Genomic DNA, 21342 nt, shown 5'->3' on the forward strand with positions numbered 1-21342 from the left:
TGGAGCTGTGACTAGCATGGGCAGGGGCTCTTGGAGCACTCTTTTCTGCGTCTGCCTTGGTGGGATTTTTAGAGCTGAAGTGGATGTGGGCTAAGATGGTCCTGGGGCTCTGCAAAGACAGTGCCTTGTCAGGACAGCTGAAGCTAAAGTGGGTGTGTGTGGGGTAGGCAGGTGTCCTAGGCCTCTCTCTACAGAGAGCCCTGGCAAGACAGCTGAAGCTGAAATGAGTGAAAGTGAGGGTGTCCCGGAGCACTCCATGCAGGAAGCACCCTGACAGGTGGTTGCAGCCAAGGCTGGCACAGGCCAGGATGCTCTACTCAGGTGGTGCCTTGGCAGGACCACTGGAGCTAAAGTGGGCACAGGCCAGGGGTTCCCAAGGTGTTCCACACAGTCAGTGCCCTGGCAGGGAAGCTGGAGCTGGACTGAAGCATCTGTGAGCCAAGAGGTCCCAGAGTACTCTGCACCAGGGGACCTCCAGCAAGCCATCTGGAGCTGAACTGGTATGGCCCTGGAGCATTCTAGGGTGCTTTGCACCTGTGTCTCCTAGTGAGATGGCTGGAGCTGTAGTGAACACTGGCTGGGGTGTCCCAATGTGCATTGTTTTGGGGCTGCCTTTGTGGGACAGCTGGGACTCACTGAGGTGGTGGTCTGACTGGGGTGCCCAGATAGTGCTTCTATCTGTACTATCAAGGTGGAGGGGGAACATAAATTGTGGTGCTTGCCAGCCCCTCCCACCCGGAGGTAGTTCCAGCAGCTCCCCTGCTGTCTGGTAGGGTTCTAGAGCTGGCTCCTTTATATTCTTGTTGCTATTCTAAACCACAGCTTTTTTTCTGTGCCTCAAGGCAGACAAATCTGCTAATGGTCCTTTAGTACTATTCCTTCCCCCTGCCCAGCCTCCCCAACCCCACATTTCACAACATTGCAGGTGGAGGGTTCCCTTTAATACCGAGTCTCCATTTTTTTTTGCCATTCTCTATGTGGTCTATCTTTTGTTGTGCAGAAGCTGTTCAGTCACCCTTAGTTATTCTTTAGGAGGAATTGCTCTATAAATAGGTGTAGATTTGGTGTGTCTATGGAGGAGGTAAGTTCAGGGTCTTCCTCTATCACCATCTTCAACCTTTTCCTTGGATGTGTACTTTTTAAGCCATTTCATCATAATTGTTAGGAATTCTTTTCCTGTGGTTGGGAATTGGCCTTGATCCATACATGTATCCTATAGGTTTTTGTCTAGTCAGAATCTGGGATGGTTTGTGGTCCTGCAGTAGATCTCATTAATTTGAGTGGCTCTCAGAAGAGTCAGCCTCCCAACTTGGCCAGGTGTTAGCCCACTTAGCACAGCAGTGGAGCTAACAGGGCAGATAGGCAGCTAACATGACAACACTGGGGCCCTTGGAATTCATACTAGAAAAACTATTTTCACAACACTCATAGCTGAGAGGAGTAATGGCCAGAAAACCATTTTTAATGTAACAGCAGAGGGCCATAGTGAGATGGCATACAAGAAATATAACATCTGTTATGTACAAAAGAGTTAATGGTTGAAAATGAGGGTGGGAAAGAGGCACGCTGTGTTCTCGCTTGGAACACTAAAAAGAAGATGAGGTTTATAGTATTTAGAAAACATTCATCAAAAACCTTGTTCAGTTAGTATGAACATGATGGTTTAGTGATCAAAACCTTCAGTTTTTTTCAGGTTGAGAGAATTAAGTCATCTGTTACATTGTTTTGTTTTTCTGTTGACTTAGGTATTTTAGCTTTTGTTTTAGGTATTAAAGTTTATATTCACAAATAATATTAATACGATTTTGAAATTTTGGTTTTCTGGAAGATAGAAAATACAGTTATGCAACTATACCATGGTATAATGAAAAGAACTTAAACTGGACACTTTATAATAAGCGTGTTAAGTGATCTTGAACAAATACTAGACTGTCTTAGTTTCCTCATAAAATGACAGGGTTGACTAAAGGGTCTCTAGGATTCCTTCCAGCCTACAAATTCTGAAGTTATAGTTTTTCAGTTTGTAACTTACAAAAAAACAAAACAAAACAAAACTAGAATATTATAACATGTAAAAGTTTAATGCATGCTATTACTATGAAGGAAAAAATCTTAACCTGTACTCTTGAGTTGGGATTTTTTTTAGGTTCTCTTTTGAAAATTTGTAGGGATGGGGCAAAAATATATTCACTGATAAAATTTTAGCACTAGCCACAACCACCCTCAAACTATGAGAACCAGCAAAGCATTTAGAAATTTTGGAGAGATCCCTAGAAACAAAGGGATCAGAGAAGGGATAAGCCTTAAAATCTGACTATAAAATCTTTTCTGATTCTTTGTTGACCACTAACCTGCTCAGGCTCAGCAGAGACCACCAGAATCAAGCTAAAAAGAGAGCAGGTGGATGCTGAAAAAACTGAGTAGACATTAGTTACTGCACACAGTAGGTCTGACCATTTCACAGCTTGAGCCCAGGGAAGTTAACTTTTTTATTAGAACAACAACAACAAAGTCCTCAGAAAAACAAAACAGATTTCAAAGTACTGCAACATAGTATCTACGGTGTTAAGTTTTCAGCCAAAACTTACTAGACATACAAAGAAATGGAGCCCTGCAATCCATATACAAGATAAAAAGCAGTTCATTGACACTTAACTTCAAGTGGGCCCAGGTAATAGATTTAGCAAATAGACTTAAAAGCAGCTATTATAAATTCTAAGAAATGAAGGAAAGCATAATATTAGTGAATAAAGCATTCCAAAAAAAAATGGAAACTATATTTTTAAAAGAAAACATAAATTCAAAAGTTGAAAAGTACAGTAACTGAAATGAAAATTTTATAGGTAGGGTTAGCAGAAATTGAGATAGTAGAAGAAAGAATCGAGTTGAAGACAGATCCATAGAAATTACTCAGTTTGAAGAAAAGAGAGAGAAAAGACTGGAAAAAAATGCACAGTATCTCAGTATAAAACAAAGTCAATTCAACATGGAGTTGGAGTCCTAAAGAGTGAGAAAAGCAAAAAAGCATTTAAAGAAATAATGGCCAGGAACTTCCCAAATTTGGCGGAAAACATTAATTTACAGATCCAAAAAGCCTAAAGAACCCCAACTAGGATTAAAACTAAACTACACCGAGATTCATTATAGTCAAACTGCTAAAAGATACAGATAAAAATATCTTGAAAGCGACAAGAAAAGAATGATATACACAGGGGAACTAATGTTTGTTTAACAAGAGTGTAAGGTACAAAATAAATACACAGAAATAAATTGTATTTCTTTATACTGGCAGTTCGATACAGTATCAATTACAATACCAATTACATTCACTCAAATGAACTACTCAGCTGAGTCTAACAAAACATGTACAGGACTTACATGCTGAAAAAGATAAAATGCTGTTGAAAGAAATCAAGTATCTAAATAGAGAGGCTGGACACCTGGGTGGCTCAGTGGTTGAGCATCTGCCTTCTGCTCAGGGTGTGATCCCGGAGTCCCAGAATCAAGTCCCACATTGGGTTCTCTGCATGGAGCCTGCTTCTCCCTCTGCCTATGTCTATCTCTGTGTCTCTCATGAATAAATAAATAAAATCTTTATAAATAAACAAATAGGCATAACCTGTTTATAGATTGGAAGGCTCAAAATAGTAGAGATGTTAATTCTCTCCACATTGATACACAGGTTTAACATATACCAACAAGATTTTTTGTAGATCTACACAAAATTGTTCTAATATATGGAAAGGCAAAAGTACTAGAATAACTAAAAAAAATTTGGAAAAAGAACAAGATGGAAAGAATCAGTCTGATTTCAGAACTTACTGTACAGCTATACTAATCAAGACTGTGATATTGGCAGAGATATAGACATATCAGTGGAACAGAGTTGAGAACTCAGACCAACATAAGTATGCCCAACTAATTTTTTACAAGGATACAAGAGCATTTCAATGGAGAAAATATAGCTTCTTCAGCAAATGATGCTGGAGCAATTGAACATCCATAGGTTTCTTTTAAAACAAGTAATATAAATCTCACATACAAAAATTAAACCGTAAAACTATAACTTAGGAGAAAAAAAACATAGGGATCTAGGGCTAGGCAGAGTTTGTGACACCAAAAGCATACTTTATAAAAGGAAACATTGGTAAATTGGACTTCATCCATACTAAAAACTTTTGCTCTGGGAAAGACTGTGCTCAGAGGATAAAAAGACAAATTACAGACTGAGAGAAAATATTTGCAAACTACATATCTGGAAAAAAAAAACCCTAAAGTATATAAAGAACTTTCAAAATACAGAGTTAAAAAAAAGTCCAGTTAGAAAATGGGCAAAAGACATACAGATACTTCATTATAGAGCATATACAGATGGCAATTGAGTACATGAAAAGATGTTTTAACATCATAAGCCATTACAGAAATGCAATTAAAACCACAAGATAACCAATATACACATACTAGAATGGCTAAAATAAATAGATGACACCAAATTCTAATAAGGATGCAGAAAAACTGGATCACGCATACAGTGCTGGTTAAAATGTAGTAATAGTAATTCTGGATCAGATTTAGCAGTTTCTTTAAAAATTAAACCTGCAGCTACCACACAATCCAGTGAATTGCATTCCTGGGCATTTATCCCAGAGAAATGAGGACTTATGTTCACACAAAACTTGTACATTAATGTTTATAGCAGTTTTACTTATAGTAGCCAAAAATGGAAATAAGCCAGATATCCTTTAATGAATGAATGGTTAAACAAAATGTGGCACATCCATACCACGAATACTACTGAGTAACAAAAAGGAATGAACTATCAATAAAAGCAGCCTGGATGACTCCAGGAAATTATGCTGAGCAAAAAAAGCCAATCCATAAAGGCTGTATACTATATGATTCTATTTATGTAACATTTTTGAAGGGGCAAATTAGAAACGGAAAACAGATTTGTGGTTGCTGGGTGTTTAAAGAAGAGTTGGAGGTGAAGGGGGGAAATGGGCTCCACAAGGGCAACGTGAGGGATTCTTGTAGTGATGGAAACTTTCTTTATCTTGACTCTACCAGAGTCAATACCCTGGTTGTAAAACATACTATAAATTTACAAATATTTCCACTGGGGAAAGCTAGGTCTAGGGTACCTGAGATCTCTCTATTTTTTTTTTAAATAACCACATGTGAATTTACAGTGATCTCAAAATATTTAATTAAAAAAGAAGAGTAATATCTGAATACCTACTTTTCTGGTTTCTGTGAGAAAACAATAGAATGGCATGGTTAAACCACAGTAGACCTTTTCAAGCCTCTTGACTTGCTACCACCAAACCTCAGCCAGGTGCATGTATTTTTCCTGACTGTGGGGTTTTTTAATGGCATTCAGCTAATAATGAATAGATAATTTCTCAATCTGGACTACCCTTATTATAAAGAGGCAATAGGGACGATGATCACAGTAGGTGGAGGTAGTGATGATAGTGACAAAAAGTTCAATATAAAAGTTACCAACTTCTCTAGTACCTCATACTATTTTTTTCCTTTTTTTTTTTTTTGCCATATCTCAGGAAGTTTGATATTGTTACTGTTTCTTTTAAAAATAGATATTAATTTTCATCTGCAACTTCTTCAATAAGAACAAAATTGATTCCGAGTTCAGTGATGAAATTAAAAGTGAAAGTCAGTTGTTTAAAACAAGGTTATGCTTGCTGTGTGGATAACCTTCACTTCGAGTGGATTATGCCTTGCTGCCAGTTATGGGGCCATGATACAGTGTCAGTCACCTTTTTATAGTCAACCAGTTCCACTCCACAGCTGGTCATTGCGTTTGTTGTACTGTAGACATTAAAACTAAAGATAATAGAAATGGGTCTCTGTTCTCTCTCTCCCCTGTGCCTCTCCTTTAATCCAGCAGGGTAAACTGAAGTGAACCTTTAAGCAAGTGAGATAGAACCTTTTCCTTTTCATACACATGTTCTAGCTTTTCTACCTATGAAGATGGGAAAACTAAGGGTTATGAGTCTTGCCAAGTCAGAATCTCCCCAGGCCTGAGCCTCTTCTTAGTTGTTAATTACATTTCCAACAATGCTGAGTTACAATGAATGTATGTAATTAAAGAAAAAGACAGCTAAAACTTAGAGCTCTATTTCATTCACTCAGTATCCAGGCAAAAGTCATTTGGAGGAGGAAACAGTTAAATCAGCATGGCCCAATACACCTAATATTTTTATTATTTATATCATTTTAACCTGTGGCTTAAAGAATCAGCCTACAAAAATACTATTTGGTACCATTGGTATTATTTTACATTGGTTCAAACAGTAAATATTAATGCAGCCTCTTCCTCCTTGCCACTTATCTCTCATGTCACCCAAAAATCTCTATCTTCAGTTCAGTTTTTCTTTAGTTCTACTTCTCTGTTACACTTCACGTGCTTTATTTTAGGCTGGTAGGCCGTGGCCCACTACACCCTTGAAGTAACCATTTATTATGTACAAGAAATCTTTCTTTTCCTTGCAAGGCCCTGTTCTTTTATTATTATTATTATTATTATTATTATTATTATTATTATTTTAGATTTTATTTATTTATTCATGAGAGACATAGGCAGAGACATAGGCAGAGGGAGAAGCAGGCTAGGGACCCTGATGCAGAACTCGATCCCAGGACTCCGGGATCATGCCCTGAGCCAAAGGCAGATGCTCAACCACTGAGCCACTCAGATGCCCCCTCAAGGACCTTGTTCTTAACACCAGTGTGGTAAGCTGGAACATGCCAGCAACTGCTACTGAGGCAGTGAGGCCTCCATACACTGAAAGGACAAGAAGAAGTAATAGTAAGTTTCTTATTGGCTTATTCAATAGTTGGTGGGGGGAAGGGATAGCGTTAGAGAATGATGTTTTAGAAGAGACTAAGTGCATGTGATTTTGCTGGATTTACTTTTTGTTCTTCTGTCTGCTTTTGCAAAGGAAAGAAAACATTTCTTAGTTCCTATCTGAACCTGGTCCTTTAGGTGTGTTAACTATTTTGTCCTTAAATAATGGTAATAGTTATTAAAATATACATAGTGCTTTGTAGTTGACAACATGATTTCTTATGATTACCCATCCAGAGATGAGTAAATAGAAACTCTGAAGTCTCACAGCTTCTCAGTTAGAGCCAATCTCCACATTTATTGTCTTCTCCAAATTCTGTGCTCCTTTGCCTAGGCCACGTTGCTGCTTGGGAGTGTGTAGTTTCCCCTCAGCTGTGAGTAGTGGAAAAGCAGGACTTCAGACTTTGCATTCTTTCCTGAACAGCTCAGCAAGAGAAAGGGGCAGTTATGAGACTAGAAGGTAGATGAGAACAGACTATGAGGGTCCAAGCTCCCTTCCTGAGGTTTTATCTTTTCTTTCATTTCAGGATGGCAATGACACGGAGAACTATGTTCCAGAAGGGGGAGGTGCATAACAAACCATCAGGATTCTGGGGAATGATAAAAAGTGTTACCACTTCAGCACCAGGAAGTGAAAGTATCCTTTATCCCTCTGTTTGATTCTTTTTTCTCAACTCTGGACCAAGGCCAGAAGAAAAAAAGTAGTATTGGGGTGGTCTCTCCTGAGGTACTTGACTGCATCAGAGTCCAGCTGGGCAGGGCTAGGCTTAGGAAATACAGAGTCATCTTTCCAGTACCCCTAAAAGATCATAAAACCATTGTCTTTGAGCTAAAGAAGTCCTAAAAGTCACTCTTTCCATTTTATAGGTAAGAAAATAGACCCAGAGAAATTAAGTCACCCTGTGGTTTGTGGCAAAGATAGGGCCTCCTCTTGGTTCTTTCCCCTACACTATTCTGTTTCTCAGGTGTGAACAAGCAGCATAAAACACAATGGCTAAACACACACACACACACACACACACACACACACATACAATGGCTCCCTAAAATGGATGGTTTGTATATGTATGGGATGGTGGTAGGGACCTGTTTTCTAAAGCAGTCAGTATTTCTAAACACATTTTAAGCAGCGCTGTATCTTCAGTGACTTTTGATTTAAAGAATCAAAGAGACTGGGTTAATGGACTAGTCCTGGCCCAGCTAGTTGCAGTGTTAAACTGATGCCTGGAAAAAAAAAAAATGATGCCTGAATAGAGTAACAAAATCTCTCTGTGACTACCAGGCTCTTTTTTTTTTTTTTTTTTTTTTTTAAGATTTTATTTATTTATTCATGAGAGAGAGAGAGGCAGAGACACAGGCAGAGGGAGAAGCAGGCTCCATGCAGGGAGCCCGACGTGGGACTTGATCCCGGGTCTCCAGGATCAGGCCCTGGGCTGAAGGTGGTGTTAAACCGCTGAGCCACCCGGGCTGCCCCTACCAGGCTCTTAAGTCAAAACTCTGGGGCATTGGGCGGGGGGAGGGGGTGGTGCTGGTGTAAGATAGCATATTCTTGCTTCTTTCTCTGGCCTGAGGAAGCACAAATTCCCTTTTGCTTCAACTGGAAGAAAAGGATATAATCTGCTCTTGCTATAAATTGTGGCATATCTTTCTGGTGTCAAAAGTAGATAAGAATTAGGCCAAAGAAAGACAGGATAACATGACTAGGAGAGAGAAAAAAAGGTTTACATTGAATGCATTTAATCCAGAAACATTTATTTCACGTCTCCTATTTCCAGGCAGAATCCTAAGGGATAAAATGATGAATAGAGGGCAGCCCGGCTGGCTCAGCGGTCTAGCTCCCCCTCCAGCCCAGGGCGTGACCCTGGAAACTGGGGATTGAGTCCCACATTGGGCTCCCTGCATGAAGCCTGCTTCTCCCTCTGCCTCTCTCTGCCTCTCTTTCTGTGTCTCTCATGAATAAATAAATAAAATCTTTTTTAAAAATATGATGAATAGAGTATACTCTTTCTCCTCAAAAAGCTGGCTATCTAATCATGGGAGAGGCAGACTTGAAACTTAGTTACATTACACCCTGTTGTTTGCCTGGACCCTGCGAGTAGCAGCCACTACTGAGGAAGGAGCTGAAGGGCACTTGGTAATTTGAGTACTACTGGCATACCTAATACATACCTCAGAGATGTTACAGGTTGGGTTCCAGAACATCACAATAAAGCAGATATCACAATGAAGCAAGTCAGATGAAGATTTTTGGTTTCCCAGTATATATAAAAGTTATGCTTATACCATATCTTATTGAATGTGCAATAGCATTCTTTAAAATATATATATATATATATCCCGGGTGTGTGTGTGTGTGTGTGTGTGTGTGTATAAAATACTAACCATCAGGGATCCCTGGGTGGCGCAGCGGTTTGGCGCCTGCCTTTGGCCCAGGGCGCGATCCTGGAGACCTGGGATCGAATCCCACGTCGGGCTCCCAGTGCATGGAGCCTGCTTCTCCCTCTGCCTGTGTCTCTGCCTCTCTCTCTCTCTCTGTATGACTATCGTAAATAAAAAAAAAAAAAAAATACTAACCATCATCTGAATTTTCAGTGAGTGGTAATTACTGATCATAAATCACCATAACAAATATAATAATGATAATAATAATGAAAAAGTTTGAAGTAAGGTGAGAATTACCAAAATGTGACACAGAGACACAAATGGTGCCAATAGATTTGCCCAACATAGGATTGCTACAACCTTCAATTTGTTTTTTTAAAAAAAAAATCTGCAGAGGGCAAGAAAATGGGGTATGCCTCTAGTGAGAAAAATCAGAGTAGGGAGGATTTGTATCAAAGTGGATCTTCCAACTTGGGCTATCTTCAATATTTTTATTACTTAAAAGTCCATAAAAGCCAAAGTAGGCTTAAGTATTTTAGCAACAATATGTCAAGTCTAAATGGAGAAAGTAATAGGATCTCACTGAGTTCTTTGGAAAGTAGCATTAGTGTAATGGAAAGAACAGGCCTTGGAGGAAGGCAGATCTGACTTTGCATCCACACCTATTAGCCTCATGACTTTGAGCAAGTTATTTCACTCTGAGTTTTGCTTTCCTTATCTACAAAATGGGTGATAACACCTATCTCATGTGACTGTTGGGAGAATAATAGAAAATAATGTCTATAAGAACCAAACAGGGTCATGCTTGTAAATCCCAGCCTGTATTAGGACTCAGTAATGTTAATTCCCTTTCCTAATAATATATTTATTCAGATATTTTAGGGAAAAACTATGCTATTTTATAGTTGACTATGTAACTATTTGAGATTTCAAGGTTATATTTGACTTACTCTAACCAAATCAAAGAAAAACAACAATGAACAGAACCATCTGTCTGAGCCACTTGAACTAGTGAAAAACTGAGTGGTATGTGTTTGATAATGCTCTTGCTGGAGAAGTTTTACACACCTGTGTTGGAGATTGGGAAAATTGCTCTGAAGGAGTACTGTTGGCCAGTGAAGCAGGAAACTGAATAAATAGGTAGTTTCTAGGCTTACTCTAGGAGAAATCAAAAGCATATGCTTTCTTCATTGCTATTTCTTGAAACTTCCTTATGATTTAAACCTTGATGCCCATTTTGTGCCAGATCTTACTCTTATTCAACAGGAAGTGGATGCTTTGGAAGAACTAAGCAGGCAGCTTTTTCTGGAAACAGCTGATCTATATGCTACCAAGGTACAGGTTAAGGAAATGGAAGTGCTGTTTTTACCAGTATGATTGAAAAGAGAACAAGATTTAGATTTAGTATCCTCTATGGCCAAGCTGTGCAAGAGAGACCTCATAGCTCTAGTATCAGCCATGAAGCATTAGGAGTCAGCATTCTTCATGACATTGCTCCTACCCGTAGCAAAATTCTTACTGGAACACTCTCAATAATAGAAATTAGTGGGGTAGTCAAAAGAGGTTTTTCACCATCAGAAGGTGGCACACACTACTTCTACTGATTCAGGGTCAATATGATAACTCTTCTGATTGCTTTTTATTCCCTTATAAATTAGTAATATCGTAAGAGCAGTGCCATGATCTAGCCATGTTTTAAAGGATCCAGATCAAGGGGCACCTGGGTGGCTCAGTCAATTGAATGTCTGACTCTTAGTTTTGGCTCAAGTTATGATCTCAGGGTCATGAGAATGAGCCCCTCATTAGGCTCACACGGGGTGTAGTGCCTGCTCAAGATTCTGTCTCTCTTATCTCTCTCTCCCCCTTTCTCTCTCCCTCTCTCCCTCTGCCCCTCCCCCTGCACCCTCTCAGCTCTCTTTCTCTTAAAAAGAAAGGAAGGGAAGGGAGGAAGGAAGGATCCAGAGCAAGAAGTGACCTAATTGTAAGAAGTAACTTTACTATTTACAACTGAAATACAATTTAAATAAGCAAAATCTAGGGGGATCCCTGGGTGGCTCAGCGGTTTGGTGCCTGCCTTTGGCCCAGGGCGCGATCCTGGAGTCCCGGGATCGAGTCCCGCGTCGGGCTCTTGGTGTGGAGCCTGCTTCTCCGTCCTCCTGTGTCTCTGCCTCTCTCTTTCTCTCTCTACATCTATCATGAATAAATAAATAAATAAATATTTTAAATAAATAAATAAATAAATAAATAAATAAATAAATAAATAAGGAAAATCTATTAGTTAAGTTCGTTTGAACTATTTTTATACTTTTCAAGGATCACTTCATAGGAATAGCCATATAAGATAGAAGTTAACATGGGCCTTGAAGACAGACCTGAGCCTAAATTCCCCAACTCACTGGCTGTGTGACCTTGGGCAAATTATCTAATCCCTGTAAGCCTCAGTTTTCTCATGTGTAAAATTAAGATAATAGAACATATAAGAGTTGTTATAAAAATTAAAGTAGATAATGTATGTAAGGGGTTTATCTTAGCATCAGGCATAAAGTAAGCATCAAGTAATAAATATTGCCCACTAGTATTATTTTAATATTAATATCACCTGTGGGTTTTTCACCCTGGCAAAACTGATTTCATAGAGGCAAGAATGTTTTGGTTGAGTATTAGTTTACATTTTGCTGAGACTAACCATGTTTTGTTGTTTGTTTTCTCTCAGGAGAGAATAGAATATTCCAAAACTTTCAAGGGGAAATACTTTAATTTTCTGGGTTACTTTTTCTCTATTTACTGTGTTTGGAAAATTTTCATGGTAAGTATATTTGTTTTAACTGTCAGGGTTTAGGTTATTTTCCCTGGTAATGACAGAAAGAAAAGTGAGTTTGACTGAGGCACAGAACTGAATACCAAATTTAGTTGAGTCAACAGAGAATGCTGCCTATCACATGGCTGAGCCTAACTCCTACCCCTCTCTTTTTTAGATCACCTAGAGGTTGCATTTTCCTTCAGTCAGATATCATTAATAAGGCCATAGCTTATAAATTATATGAAGGGAATACGAAAGTTTCTTATACTTTGCTTTCCCTATTACCCTTGAATATAGCTATGTGACATAATCCCTACCTTCAGCTCAGAACAGAAACCACCTCTCCTTTTTAATCACGTGTATATATCTTAAAAACTTCAATCCATGGGGCAGCCCGGGTGGCTCAGTGGTTTAGCGCCACCTTCAGCCCAGGGCCTGATCTTGGAGACCCGGGATTGAGTCCCACGTCAGGCTCCCTGCATGGAGCCTGCTTCTCCCTCTGCCTGTGTCTCTGCTTCCCTGTCTCTCCTGTGTGTCTCTCATGAATAAATAAATAAAATATTTTTTTAAAAAAGTTCAATCCAAAGTAAATTGTATAACTAAAACATTTCTAGAGATAAATTCATCTTATGTGCTTTTAGCTCTTATTCTTTCGTGGCTCTCTCTTAACGTTCTATTCTTTATGTGCATTTTATGTACATTCTTGTGACTCATCTGTAGATATTCATGGATTTCAGTGTGATTACAGAAAAGGCTGAACTTTCTGGTTCTGTGACTTCCCTACTAGAGCTGTGTTTGCACAAAGAGGAGCTTTGTCAGCTTGTTAATTTTGATCGATAGAGATAAATGGAAAATTCTGGATTTTAATGGATCTAACATTATAATAAATTGATGTCAATACCTATTCAGAGAACATTGTTAAATTTTGATTCATTCAAGTTGAAGATGATAAGTGAAGATCATATATGTTCAATGAGCTAAGCTACTAAAAAGTTTTTCTTGAACTATATAGCCTTAAGGGGAACATATCATTTTATAACAGCTTTATTGAGGTATAATTGACATTCAGTAAACTGCACATATTTAAAAGGTATAGTTGGGTAAGTTTTGACAGAAGTATACATCTGTTGCAACAGCTATCACCACATTTAAGATAGAGAACATCATCCATCCATCACTTCCAAAAGCCTTGTAACATATCTCATGCAACCCCACTCAACCACCAATCTGTTGTCATTATACTTTAGTTTATATTTTCTAGAATTTTATATAAATGAAATCTTAAAGTAGGTATCCTTTGTCTGGAAGTTTCTACTCAGCATAATTATTTTATGTTTCATTTATGTTATTATGTGATCCTCATTGCTGAGTAGTATTCCGTTGTATGATTATGCCACAGTTTATCTATTCACCTGCCAATGGGTATTTGTTTCTGCTTTGAAGATATTATAAATAAAGCTGCTATGAACATTTGTGTACAAGTTTATATGCGGACATATGCTGTCTTTCCCCTTGAGAGAAAACACTTAGGTGTAGCATGGCTAGGTCACATGACAGATGGATGTTAAACTTTTGAAGAAATGGCCAAACTTTTCCAAAGAGACTGTACATTTTACATCTCCACCTGCATTGTTTCAGTATTTGATTTACTCCACATCCTTGCTGACATTTTATAGTCAGTCTTGTAAATTATAGACATTTTAGTAGGTATGAGGTGGTATTGATTAATTTGCATTTTTCTAATGCCTAATGGTGCTAAACAACTTTTCATGTGCTAATTTGCCACCTGTATATTTTTTAGGAGGAGGATAGATCTATTCAAATTTATTGCCCAATTTTTAAATTAGGTTTTATTGTGTTTTGCAAGTTTTTCACTATATTCTGGAAACCTTTTATCAAATATGTGATTTTCAAATATTCTCTCTCAGTCACTGGCTTAGCTTGTCATTCTCTGCACAGTGTCTTTCCAAGAATTGAAGTTATTAATTTTGATGAAGTCTAGTTTATCTTTTTTTTTCTTTTTTTATCTTTTGTTTTCTATTATGGGTTATGCTTTTGGTGTTGTACCTAAGAAATCTTTGCCCAACCTGACTTCATAAAGACTTTTCTCATGTTTTATTCTACGAATTTTATATTTTGAGATTTTTACATTTAGGTACATGATACATCTGGAGTTTATTTTCTCAGACGATGTTGGAATGTGGATCCAAAGGATGCCTGGGTGGCTCAATGGTTAAAGGTCTGCCTTTGGCTCAGGGTGTGATCCCGGGGTCCTGGGATTGAGTTTTGCATCAGGCTCCCTCTGCCTATTGCCTATGTCTCTGCTTCTCTCTCTGTGTCTCTCATGAATAAATAAATCAATCTTTTTAAAAAGGGGACGGGGGGGGGGTGGGGGGCAGCCCCGGTAGCGCAGCGGTTTAGCGCCGCCTGCAGCCCGGGGTGTGATCCTGGAGTCCTGGGATTGAGTCCCACGTCGGGCTCCCTGCATGGAGCCTGTTTCTTTATCCCTCTGCCTGTGTCTCTGCCTCTCTCTCTCTGTGTCTGTCATGAATAAATAAATAAAATCTTAAAAAAAAAAAAGATCAGTTTGATCTTGAAGCTTATTTTAAAAATAATAAAATTAAATTAAAAAATTAGAAATTGGGCAGCCCCCGTGGCGCAGCGGTTTGGCACCGCCTGCAGCCCGGGGTTTGATCCTGGGGACCCTGGATAGAGTTCCACCTCAGGCTCCCTGCGTGGAGCCTGCTTCTCCCTCTGCCTGTGCCTCTGCCCCTCCCTCTGTGTGTCTCTATGAATGGATAAATAAAATCTTTAAAAAAATAAAAATAAAAAAATTAATTAATTAAAAATTTAAAAAAAGGGATGTGGATCCAAGTTCATTTTCTTCATATAGATATCCACTTGTTCTAGCACCATTTGTTGAAAAGATTATCCTTTCTCCATCGAATTGACTTTACAGTTTTGTTAAAAACTAATTGACTATATATGGACAGATCTGTGTCTGTACTCTGTTCTTTCCTATTGATACATATGTCTGCCTTTATTTATGCCAGTACCACTCTGGCTTAATCACTGTAGCTTTATAATAAGTCTTGAAATCAAATTGTTTAAGTACTCTAATTTTGTTCTCTTTTTTAAACTCATTTTGGCCATTCTGTGTCCTTTGCATTTCCATATGAATTTTAGAACCAGATTTTTAATGCTGCTGAATACAAAAATACCTGCTGAAGTATGTACTAGAAAGTCACTAAATCTTCAGATCAATTTGGAGAGAAGTGACAATCCTAATATTGAGTCTTCTAATTGATAAACAGTGTAACTTCATTTATTTAGATCTTATTTAGTTTCACTCAGCAATGTTTAGTTTTTAGTGTATAGATCTTTTACATCAACTTTATCTCAAGTATTTAATATTTTGATGCTATTATTTATAATAATATAATTAAAATTATAGTTTGTATTTTTATGATTTCAGTTTCTTAGTGTTACTAGTATATAGATATACAATTGATTCTTGTCTGTTGATCTTCTATTCCACAACCTTGCTAAATCCCCTTATTCTAAATGCTTTTTATAGATTTCATTGGATTTTTTATACATAGACAATCAGATCTCTGAAAATAAAGACAGTTTTGCTTCTTTGTTTCCTATCTGCATGCCTTTTATTCCTTTCCTTCTTTTCCCTTCCCTTTGTATCCTATATCCCATCTTTCTTCCTTCTCCTCTGGCCTTATTGCACTGACCAAAACCTCCTGTAAAAAATTAAACAAAAGTGTTAAGAGCAGTCATCCTGATCTTGTTAAATACAGGGTTAGATACGTACCCTTTATCAGGTTGAGGAAGTTACTTCTACTTATAGTTTATTGAGTGTTTTTAATCATGAAAGCGTGTTTGCTTTGGACGGTGCTCTTTCTGCATCTATTAAGAGGATCATATGACTTTTTAGTCAACTAATATAGTGAATTACATTGATTAATTCTTTAATATTAAACTGGCCTTGAATTCCTGTAATAAACCTTACTTGACCATGGTGTATATTGTTGTTTAATTTGCTGACATTTTCTTAAGAATTTTTGCATCAATGTTTATGAGGAATATTGGAATGAGGTTTTCTTTTCTTTTTTTAAGATTTTATTTATTTATTCATGACACACACACACACACACACACACACACACACACACACACACAGAGGCAGAGACACAGGCAGAGGAGAAGCAGGCTCCATCAGGAGCCTGACATGGGACTCAATCCCAGGTCTCCAGGATCACACCCCAGGCTGAAGGCGGTGCTAAACTGCTGGGCCACCAGGGCTGCCCTGGAGTATGGTTTTCTTGTAATGTCTTTGGCTCTGGTGTCAGAGCAATGCTAATCTTAAAGGTCAAGAAGAATTCCTTCTTCCAATATGTGGAAGAGTTTATGTGGAATTATAATTTCTTTCTTAAATGCTTGGTGGAATTCACCAGTGAAGGCATCTGAATCTAGAGTCATCTTTGCAGGAAAATCATTTAACTACAGATTTAATTTCTTTAATAGATAATAAGGTTTATTCATGTTATTTGTTTCTTGAGTGAGCCTTTGTAGTTTCTGTCTTTTTGAAAGAATTTGTCCATTTTTATTGGAGTTGTCAGTTTTATTAGCATACGATTGTTCTTAATATTCCCTTATTATCCTTTTAATATCTGTAAAATCTGTAGTAGTATTATCCCTCTCCTCTTTTTATATAACAACTTTATTGAGATATTCACAACAAAGCAATTCACCTGAAAAGTAATTCCCATTAGCAGTCATTCCTTATTTCTCCTCCAGCTTTAGACAGGCACTGATCTATTCTGTCTCAATAGATTTCCTATTCTGGACATTTCATGTACCTTGAATCATACAGTATGTGATCTTTTGTGATTGGCTTCTTAGTAAATGTTTTTAAGGTTCGTCTATATTGTAGCCTCTATCAATACTTCATTTCTTTTTCTGGATAAATAATATTCATTCCATTATATAGATATACCTCATTTTATTTATCCATCTATTAGTTGAGAAACATTTGCGTTCCACATTGGCCATTATAAATAATGTGGTTGTGACCATTCATATATAAATTTTTATGTGGATATATGTTTTCATTTCCCTTAGGTACATACCTGTGAAAGAAAATTGCTAAGTCAAATGTCAACCTTTTGTTTAACCTTTTGATAAACTGCCAATCTGCCAGGCTGTTTTCTGAAACAGCTGCACCAGTTTACATTCCCACCAACAGCATAACAGTTGCTATTTCCCCACATCCTCACCAACCCTTATTTATCTTTTTATTAGAGTAATTCTAGTGGATGTGAAGTGGCACCTAATTCTTGGTATTGGTAATTTGTGTCTCTTTTTTTTCCTGATCAGTCTGGATCAAGGTTTATCAATTTTATTGAACTTTTCAAAGAACCAGCTTTTGGATTAATTGATTTCCTATATAGTTTCTCTGCATTCTATTTTATCAACTTCTGCTCTGGTCCTTATAATTTCTCTTCTTTGGCTTATTTTGGGTCTCCTTCTAATTTTGTAAAGTCCAAGCTAAGAGCATTGATTTACAACTTTTAATATAGGTGTTTTCATTCTATAACTTTCTTGCTAAGCATCTCACAAATTGCAGTGTTTCTGATGTGTTGTGTTTTTATTTAGTTCAGTTCAAAATATTTCTAATTTTTCTTCTTTGACTCATGGCCTATTTAGAAGTACGTTATCAAAAAAATATTTTATCAAATATTTGGGGACCTTATTAATATTCTGTAACTGATTTCTAATTTAATTCCATATTTAGTATGATTTGAATCTCTTCAAATTCATTGAGACTTGTTTTCTGTCCAGAACGTGTTCAACTATGGCTAACATCCCATATACAATTGAGTAGAATGTGTATTCTGCTCTTGTCGGTTGGAATGTTGTATGAATGTCAATTAGGTCAAGTTAGTTGGTATAGTATTGCTGAAGTTTTCTGTCTTTGCTAATTTTCAGTCTATCTTATCAGTTATTGAGGGAAGGGGTGATAAAATTTCAAACCATTGTTGTGGATTTGTCTTTTGTTCTATCAGTTTTTGCTTCATGTATTTTTTTATCCAATTGTAAATAACATACAATGTTAATTTCAGGTGTATAACATATCCATTCAATAATTCTATACATTACTGAGTGCTCACCATAAGTGTAGTCACCATCTGTCACTATACAATGTTATTATAAGATTATTGATTATCTGCTTTATGCTGTACATTTTATCTCCATGACTTATTTTATAACTGAAAGTTTATGCCTCTTAATCCACTTTATCTATTTCACCCATCCCTTCACTCATCTCCCCTCTTGCAACCACCAGTTTATTATTTGTATTTAAGTCTGTTTATTTCTGGGCAGCCCCAGTGGCGCAGCGGTTTAGCGCCGCCTGCAGCCCAGGGCGTGATCCTGGAGACCCTGGATGAGTCCCACGTCGGGATCTCTGCATGGGGCCAGCTTCTCCCTCTGCCTGTGTCTCTGCCTCTCTCTGTGTGTGTCTCTATGAATACATAAATAAAAATCTTTAAAAAAAATTTTTTTAAAGTCTGTTTATTTCTTTGTTCATTTGTTTTGTTTTTAAGATTCTGCTTATAATTGAAATCATGTGTTATTTGTCTTTCCTTGTCTGACTTATTTCACCTAGCATAGTACACTCCAGGGTTGTTGCAAACAGCAAGATCACATTCTTTTTATGGCTGAGTAGTACTCCATTGCATATATACACCACATCTTTTTATCCATTCAACTATTTATGGAAATTTGTTTTGCATTTGGAAATTTGGTCTGTATCTCAGCTTTTTTTTTTTTTTTTTAAGATTTTATTGGGATCCCTGGGTGGCGCAGCAGTTTAGCGCCTGCCTTTGGCCCAGGGCGCGATCCTGGAGACCAGGGATCGAATCCCACGTCGGGTTCCCGGTGCATGGAGCCTGCTTCTCCCTCTGCCTGTGTCTCTGCCTCTCTCTCTCTCTCTCTCTCTGTGTGTGTGTGTGTGTGTGTGTGTGACTATCATAAATAAAAAAATTTTAAAAAAAAGATTATACTTATTTATTCATGATAGTCACACACACAGAGAGAGAGAGAGGCAGAGGAAGAAGCAGGCTCCATGCAGGGAGCCCGACGTGGGATTCGATCCCGGGTCTCCAGGATCGCGCCCTGGGCCAAAGGCAGGCGCCAAACCGCTGCGCCACCCAGGAATCCCTGTATTTCAGCTATTGTAAATAATGCTGCTGTAAACATAGATGTGCATAAAGCTTTTTAAATTCCCAAATCATATTCTTTTGGTAAATATCCGGTAGTAGGATTAGTGGATCATATGATATTGTTCTATTTTGTTCCATTGATCTATATATCTGTTTTTGTGCCGATACTGTACTATTTTGATTACTACAACTTTGTAGTATATCTTGAAATCCAGGACTGTGAGACCTCCAGCTTTGTTCTTTTTCAAGACTTTTGGCTATTTGGGGGTCTTTTGTGGTTCTATACAAATTTTAGGATTATTCGTTCTAATACTGTGAAAAATGCTGTATAAGCATAAGATAAGGATTGCATGAGATATGCATAAGATATATAAGCATAAGATAAGGATTGCATGAAATCTGTAGATTGCTTTGGGTGGTATGGACATTTTAACAATATTAATTATTCCAGTCAGTAAGCACAGAGTATCTTTCCATTTGTTTGTGTTGCCTTCAATTTCTTTCATCAATATTTTATAGTTTTCAGGGTACAGGTGTTTTACCTCTTACAGTAAATTTATTCTCAGATCATCTTTTTGGTGCAGTTGTAAATGGGATTGTTTTCTTAATTTCTCTTTCTGGTTCTTAATTATTAGGGTATAGAAATGCAACTGATTTCTGTGTATTAATTTTGTATCCTGCAACTTTATTGAATTCATTTATCAGTTCTAATAGTTTTTGGTGGTGTTTCTAGGGTTTTCTCTATTATCATATCATCTGCAAATAGCAAGTTTAACTTCCTTTTTCTGAATGCTATTTCTTTTTCTTGTCTGACTGCCGCACTAGAAATTCCAATATTCTGTTGAATAAAAGTAGTAAGAGCGGACACCCTTATCTTCTTCCTGATCTTAGAGGGAAAGCTCTCAGGTTTTCACCAATGAGTAGGATGTTAGCTATGTATATTTCACATATGGCCTTTATTATGCTGACATGTGTTCCTCTAAAGCCACTTTCTTCCCTCTAAATCCACTTTATTATGAATAGGATAGGATTGTAGTTTGAATAGGATTGTAGTTTGTCAAATGCTTCTTCTGCATCTACTGAGATGAGCAAGTAGTTTTTATACTTTATTGCTGTAGCTTATCATGTTTGATTTGAGAATATTGAAAAACCCTGCTGTTCCTGGGATAAATTCTTTTTTTTTTTAATTTATTTATTAACGAGAGACACACACAGAGAGAGAGAGAGGCAGAGACACAGGCAGAGGGAGAAGCAGGCTCCATGTAGGGATGGGACTCGATCCTGGGTCTCCAGGATCAGGCCCTGGGCTGAAGGCAGCGCTAAACTTTTGAGCCACTCAGGCTAACCCCCTGGAATAAATTCTACTTGATCATGGTGAACAATTTTTTTTAATGTATTGTTGAATTCAGTTTGCTAAATTTTGTTAAGGAATCTTGCATCAATGCACATCAGAAATATTGGCTTATAGTTTTCTTTTTTTGTAGTATCTGTCTGGTTTTGGTATCCGAGAGATGTTGGCCTTGTAAAATGAATTTGGAAGTTTCCTCCCTCCTATTTTTTTTTAAATCCCCTGAGAAGAAGGGTGCCTGGTCGGCTCAGTTGGTTGAACATCTGACTCTTGATTTCAGCTCAGGTCATGATATCATGGGTCATGAGATCAAGCCCCACATTGGGCTCTGTGCTCAGCATGAAGTCTGCTTAGGATTCTTTCCTTCTTCCTCTCCCTCCATCTCTCCCTCTCCCGCCTCTAAAAGAAATCAATAAATCTTTTTTTAAAAGTTGTTTGAGGGACACCTGGGTGGCTCAACAGTTGAGCACCTGCCTTCAGCTCAGGGCGTAGTGCCAGAGTCCTGGGATCGAGTCCCACATCAGGTTCCCCTTGAGGAGCCTGCTTCTCCTTCTGCCTCTCTCTCTCTGTGTATCTCATGAATAAATAAATAAAATCTTTTAAAAATAATAAAAATTAAAAGTCATTTGAGAAGAATAGGTATTAAGTCTTCTTTATTTTTAGTAGACTTGACACACAATGTTACATACGTTAATTTATTTAAGGTGTA

The 21342-nt window shown here is 37.7% G+C and overlaps 1 protein-coding gene across 2 annotated transcripts in view; it reads left to right on the forward strand.

Annotated features, from left to right (window-relative positions):
• The window catches only part of GPR89A (G protein-coupled receptor 89A), a 60322-nt gene that overhangs the window by 31213 nt on the left and 7767 nt on the right, over positions 1-21342 (forward strand). Inside the window, exons 8-10 of one of the 2 annotated variants that reach the window (XM_055312317.1) lie at positions 7396-7505; positions 10479-10585; positions 11964-12056. In XM_055312317.1, the coding sequence (XP_055168292.1) occupies positions 7396-7505; positions 10479-10585; positions 11964-12056 (310 nt within the window). The remainder of the gene's footprint in view (positions 1-7395; positions 7506-10478; positions 10586-11963; positions 12057-21342) is intronic. The other variant, XM_055312318.1, reaches the window with a different exon arrangement.

Source organism: Nyctereutes procyonoides, unplaced genomic scaffold (assembly GCF_905146905.1).
Source record: "Nyctereutes procyonoides isolate TBG_1078 unplaced genomic scaffold, NYPRO_anot_genome, whole genome shotgun sequence".
NCBI lineage: Eukaryota > Metazoa > Chordata > Mammalia > Carnivora > Canidae > Nyctereutes > Nyctereutes procyonoides.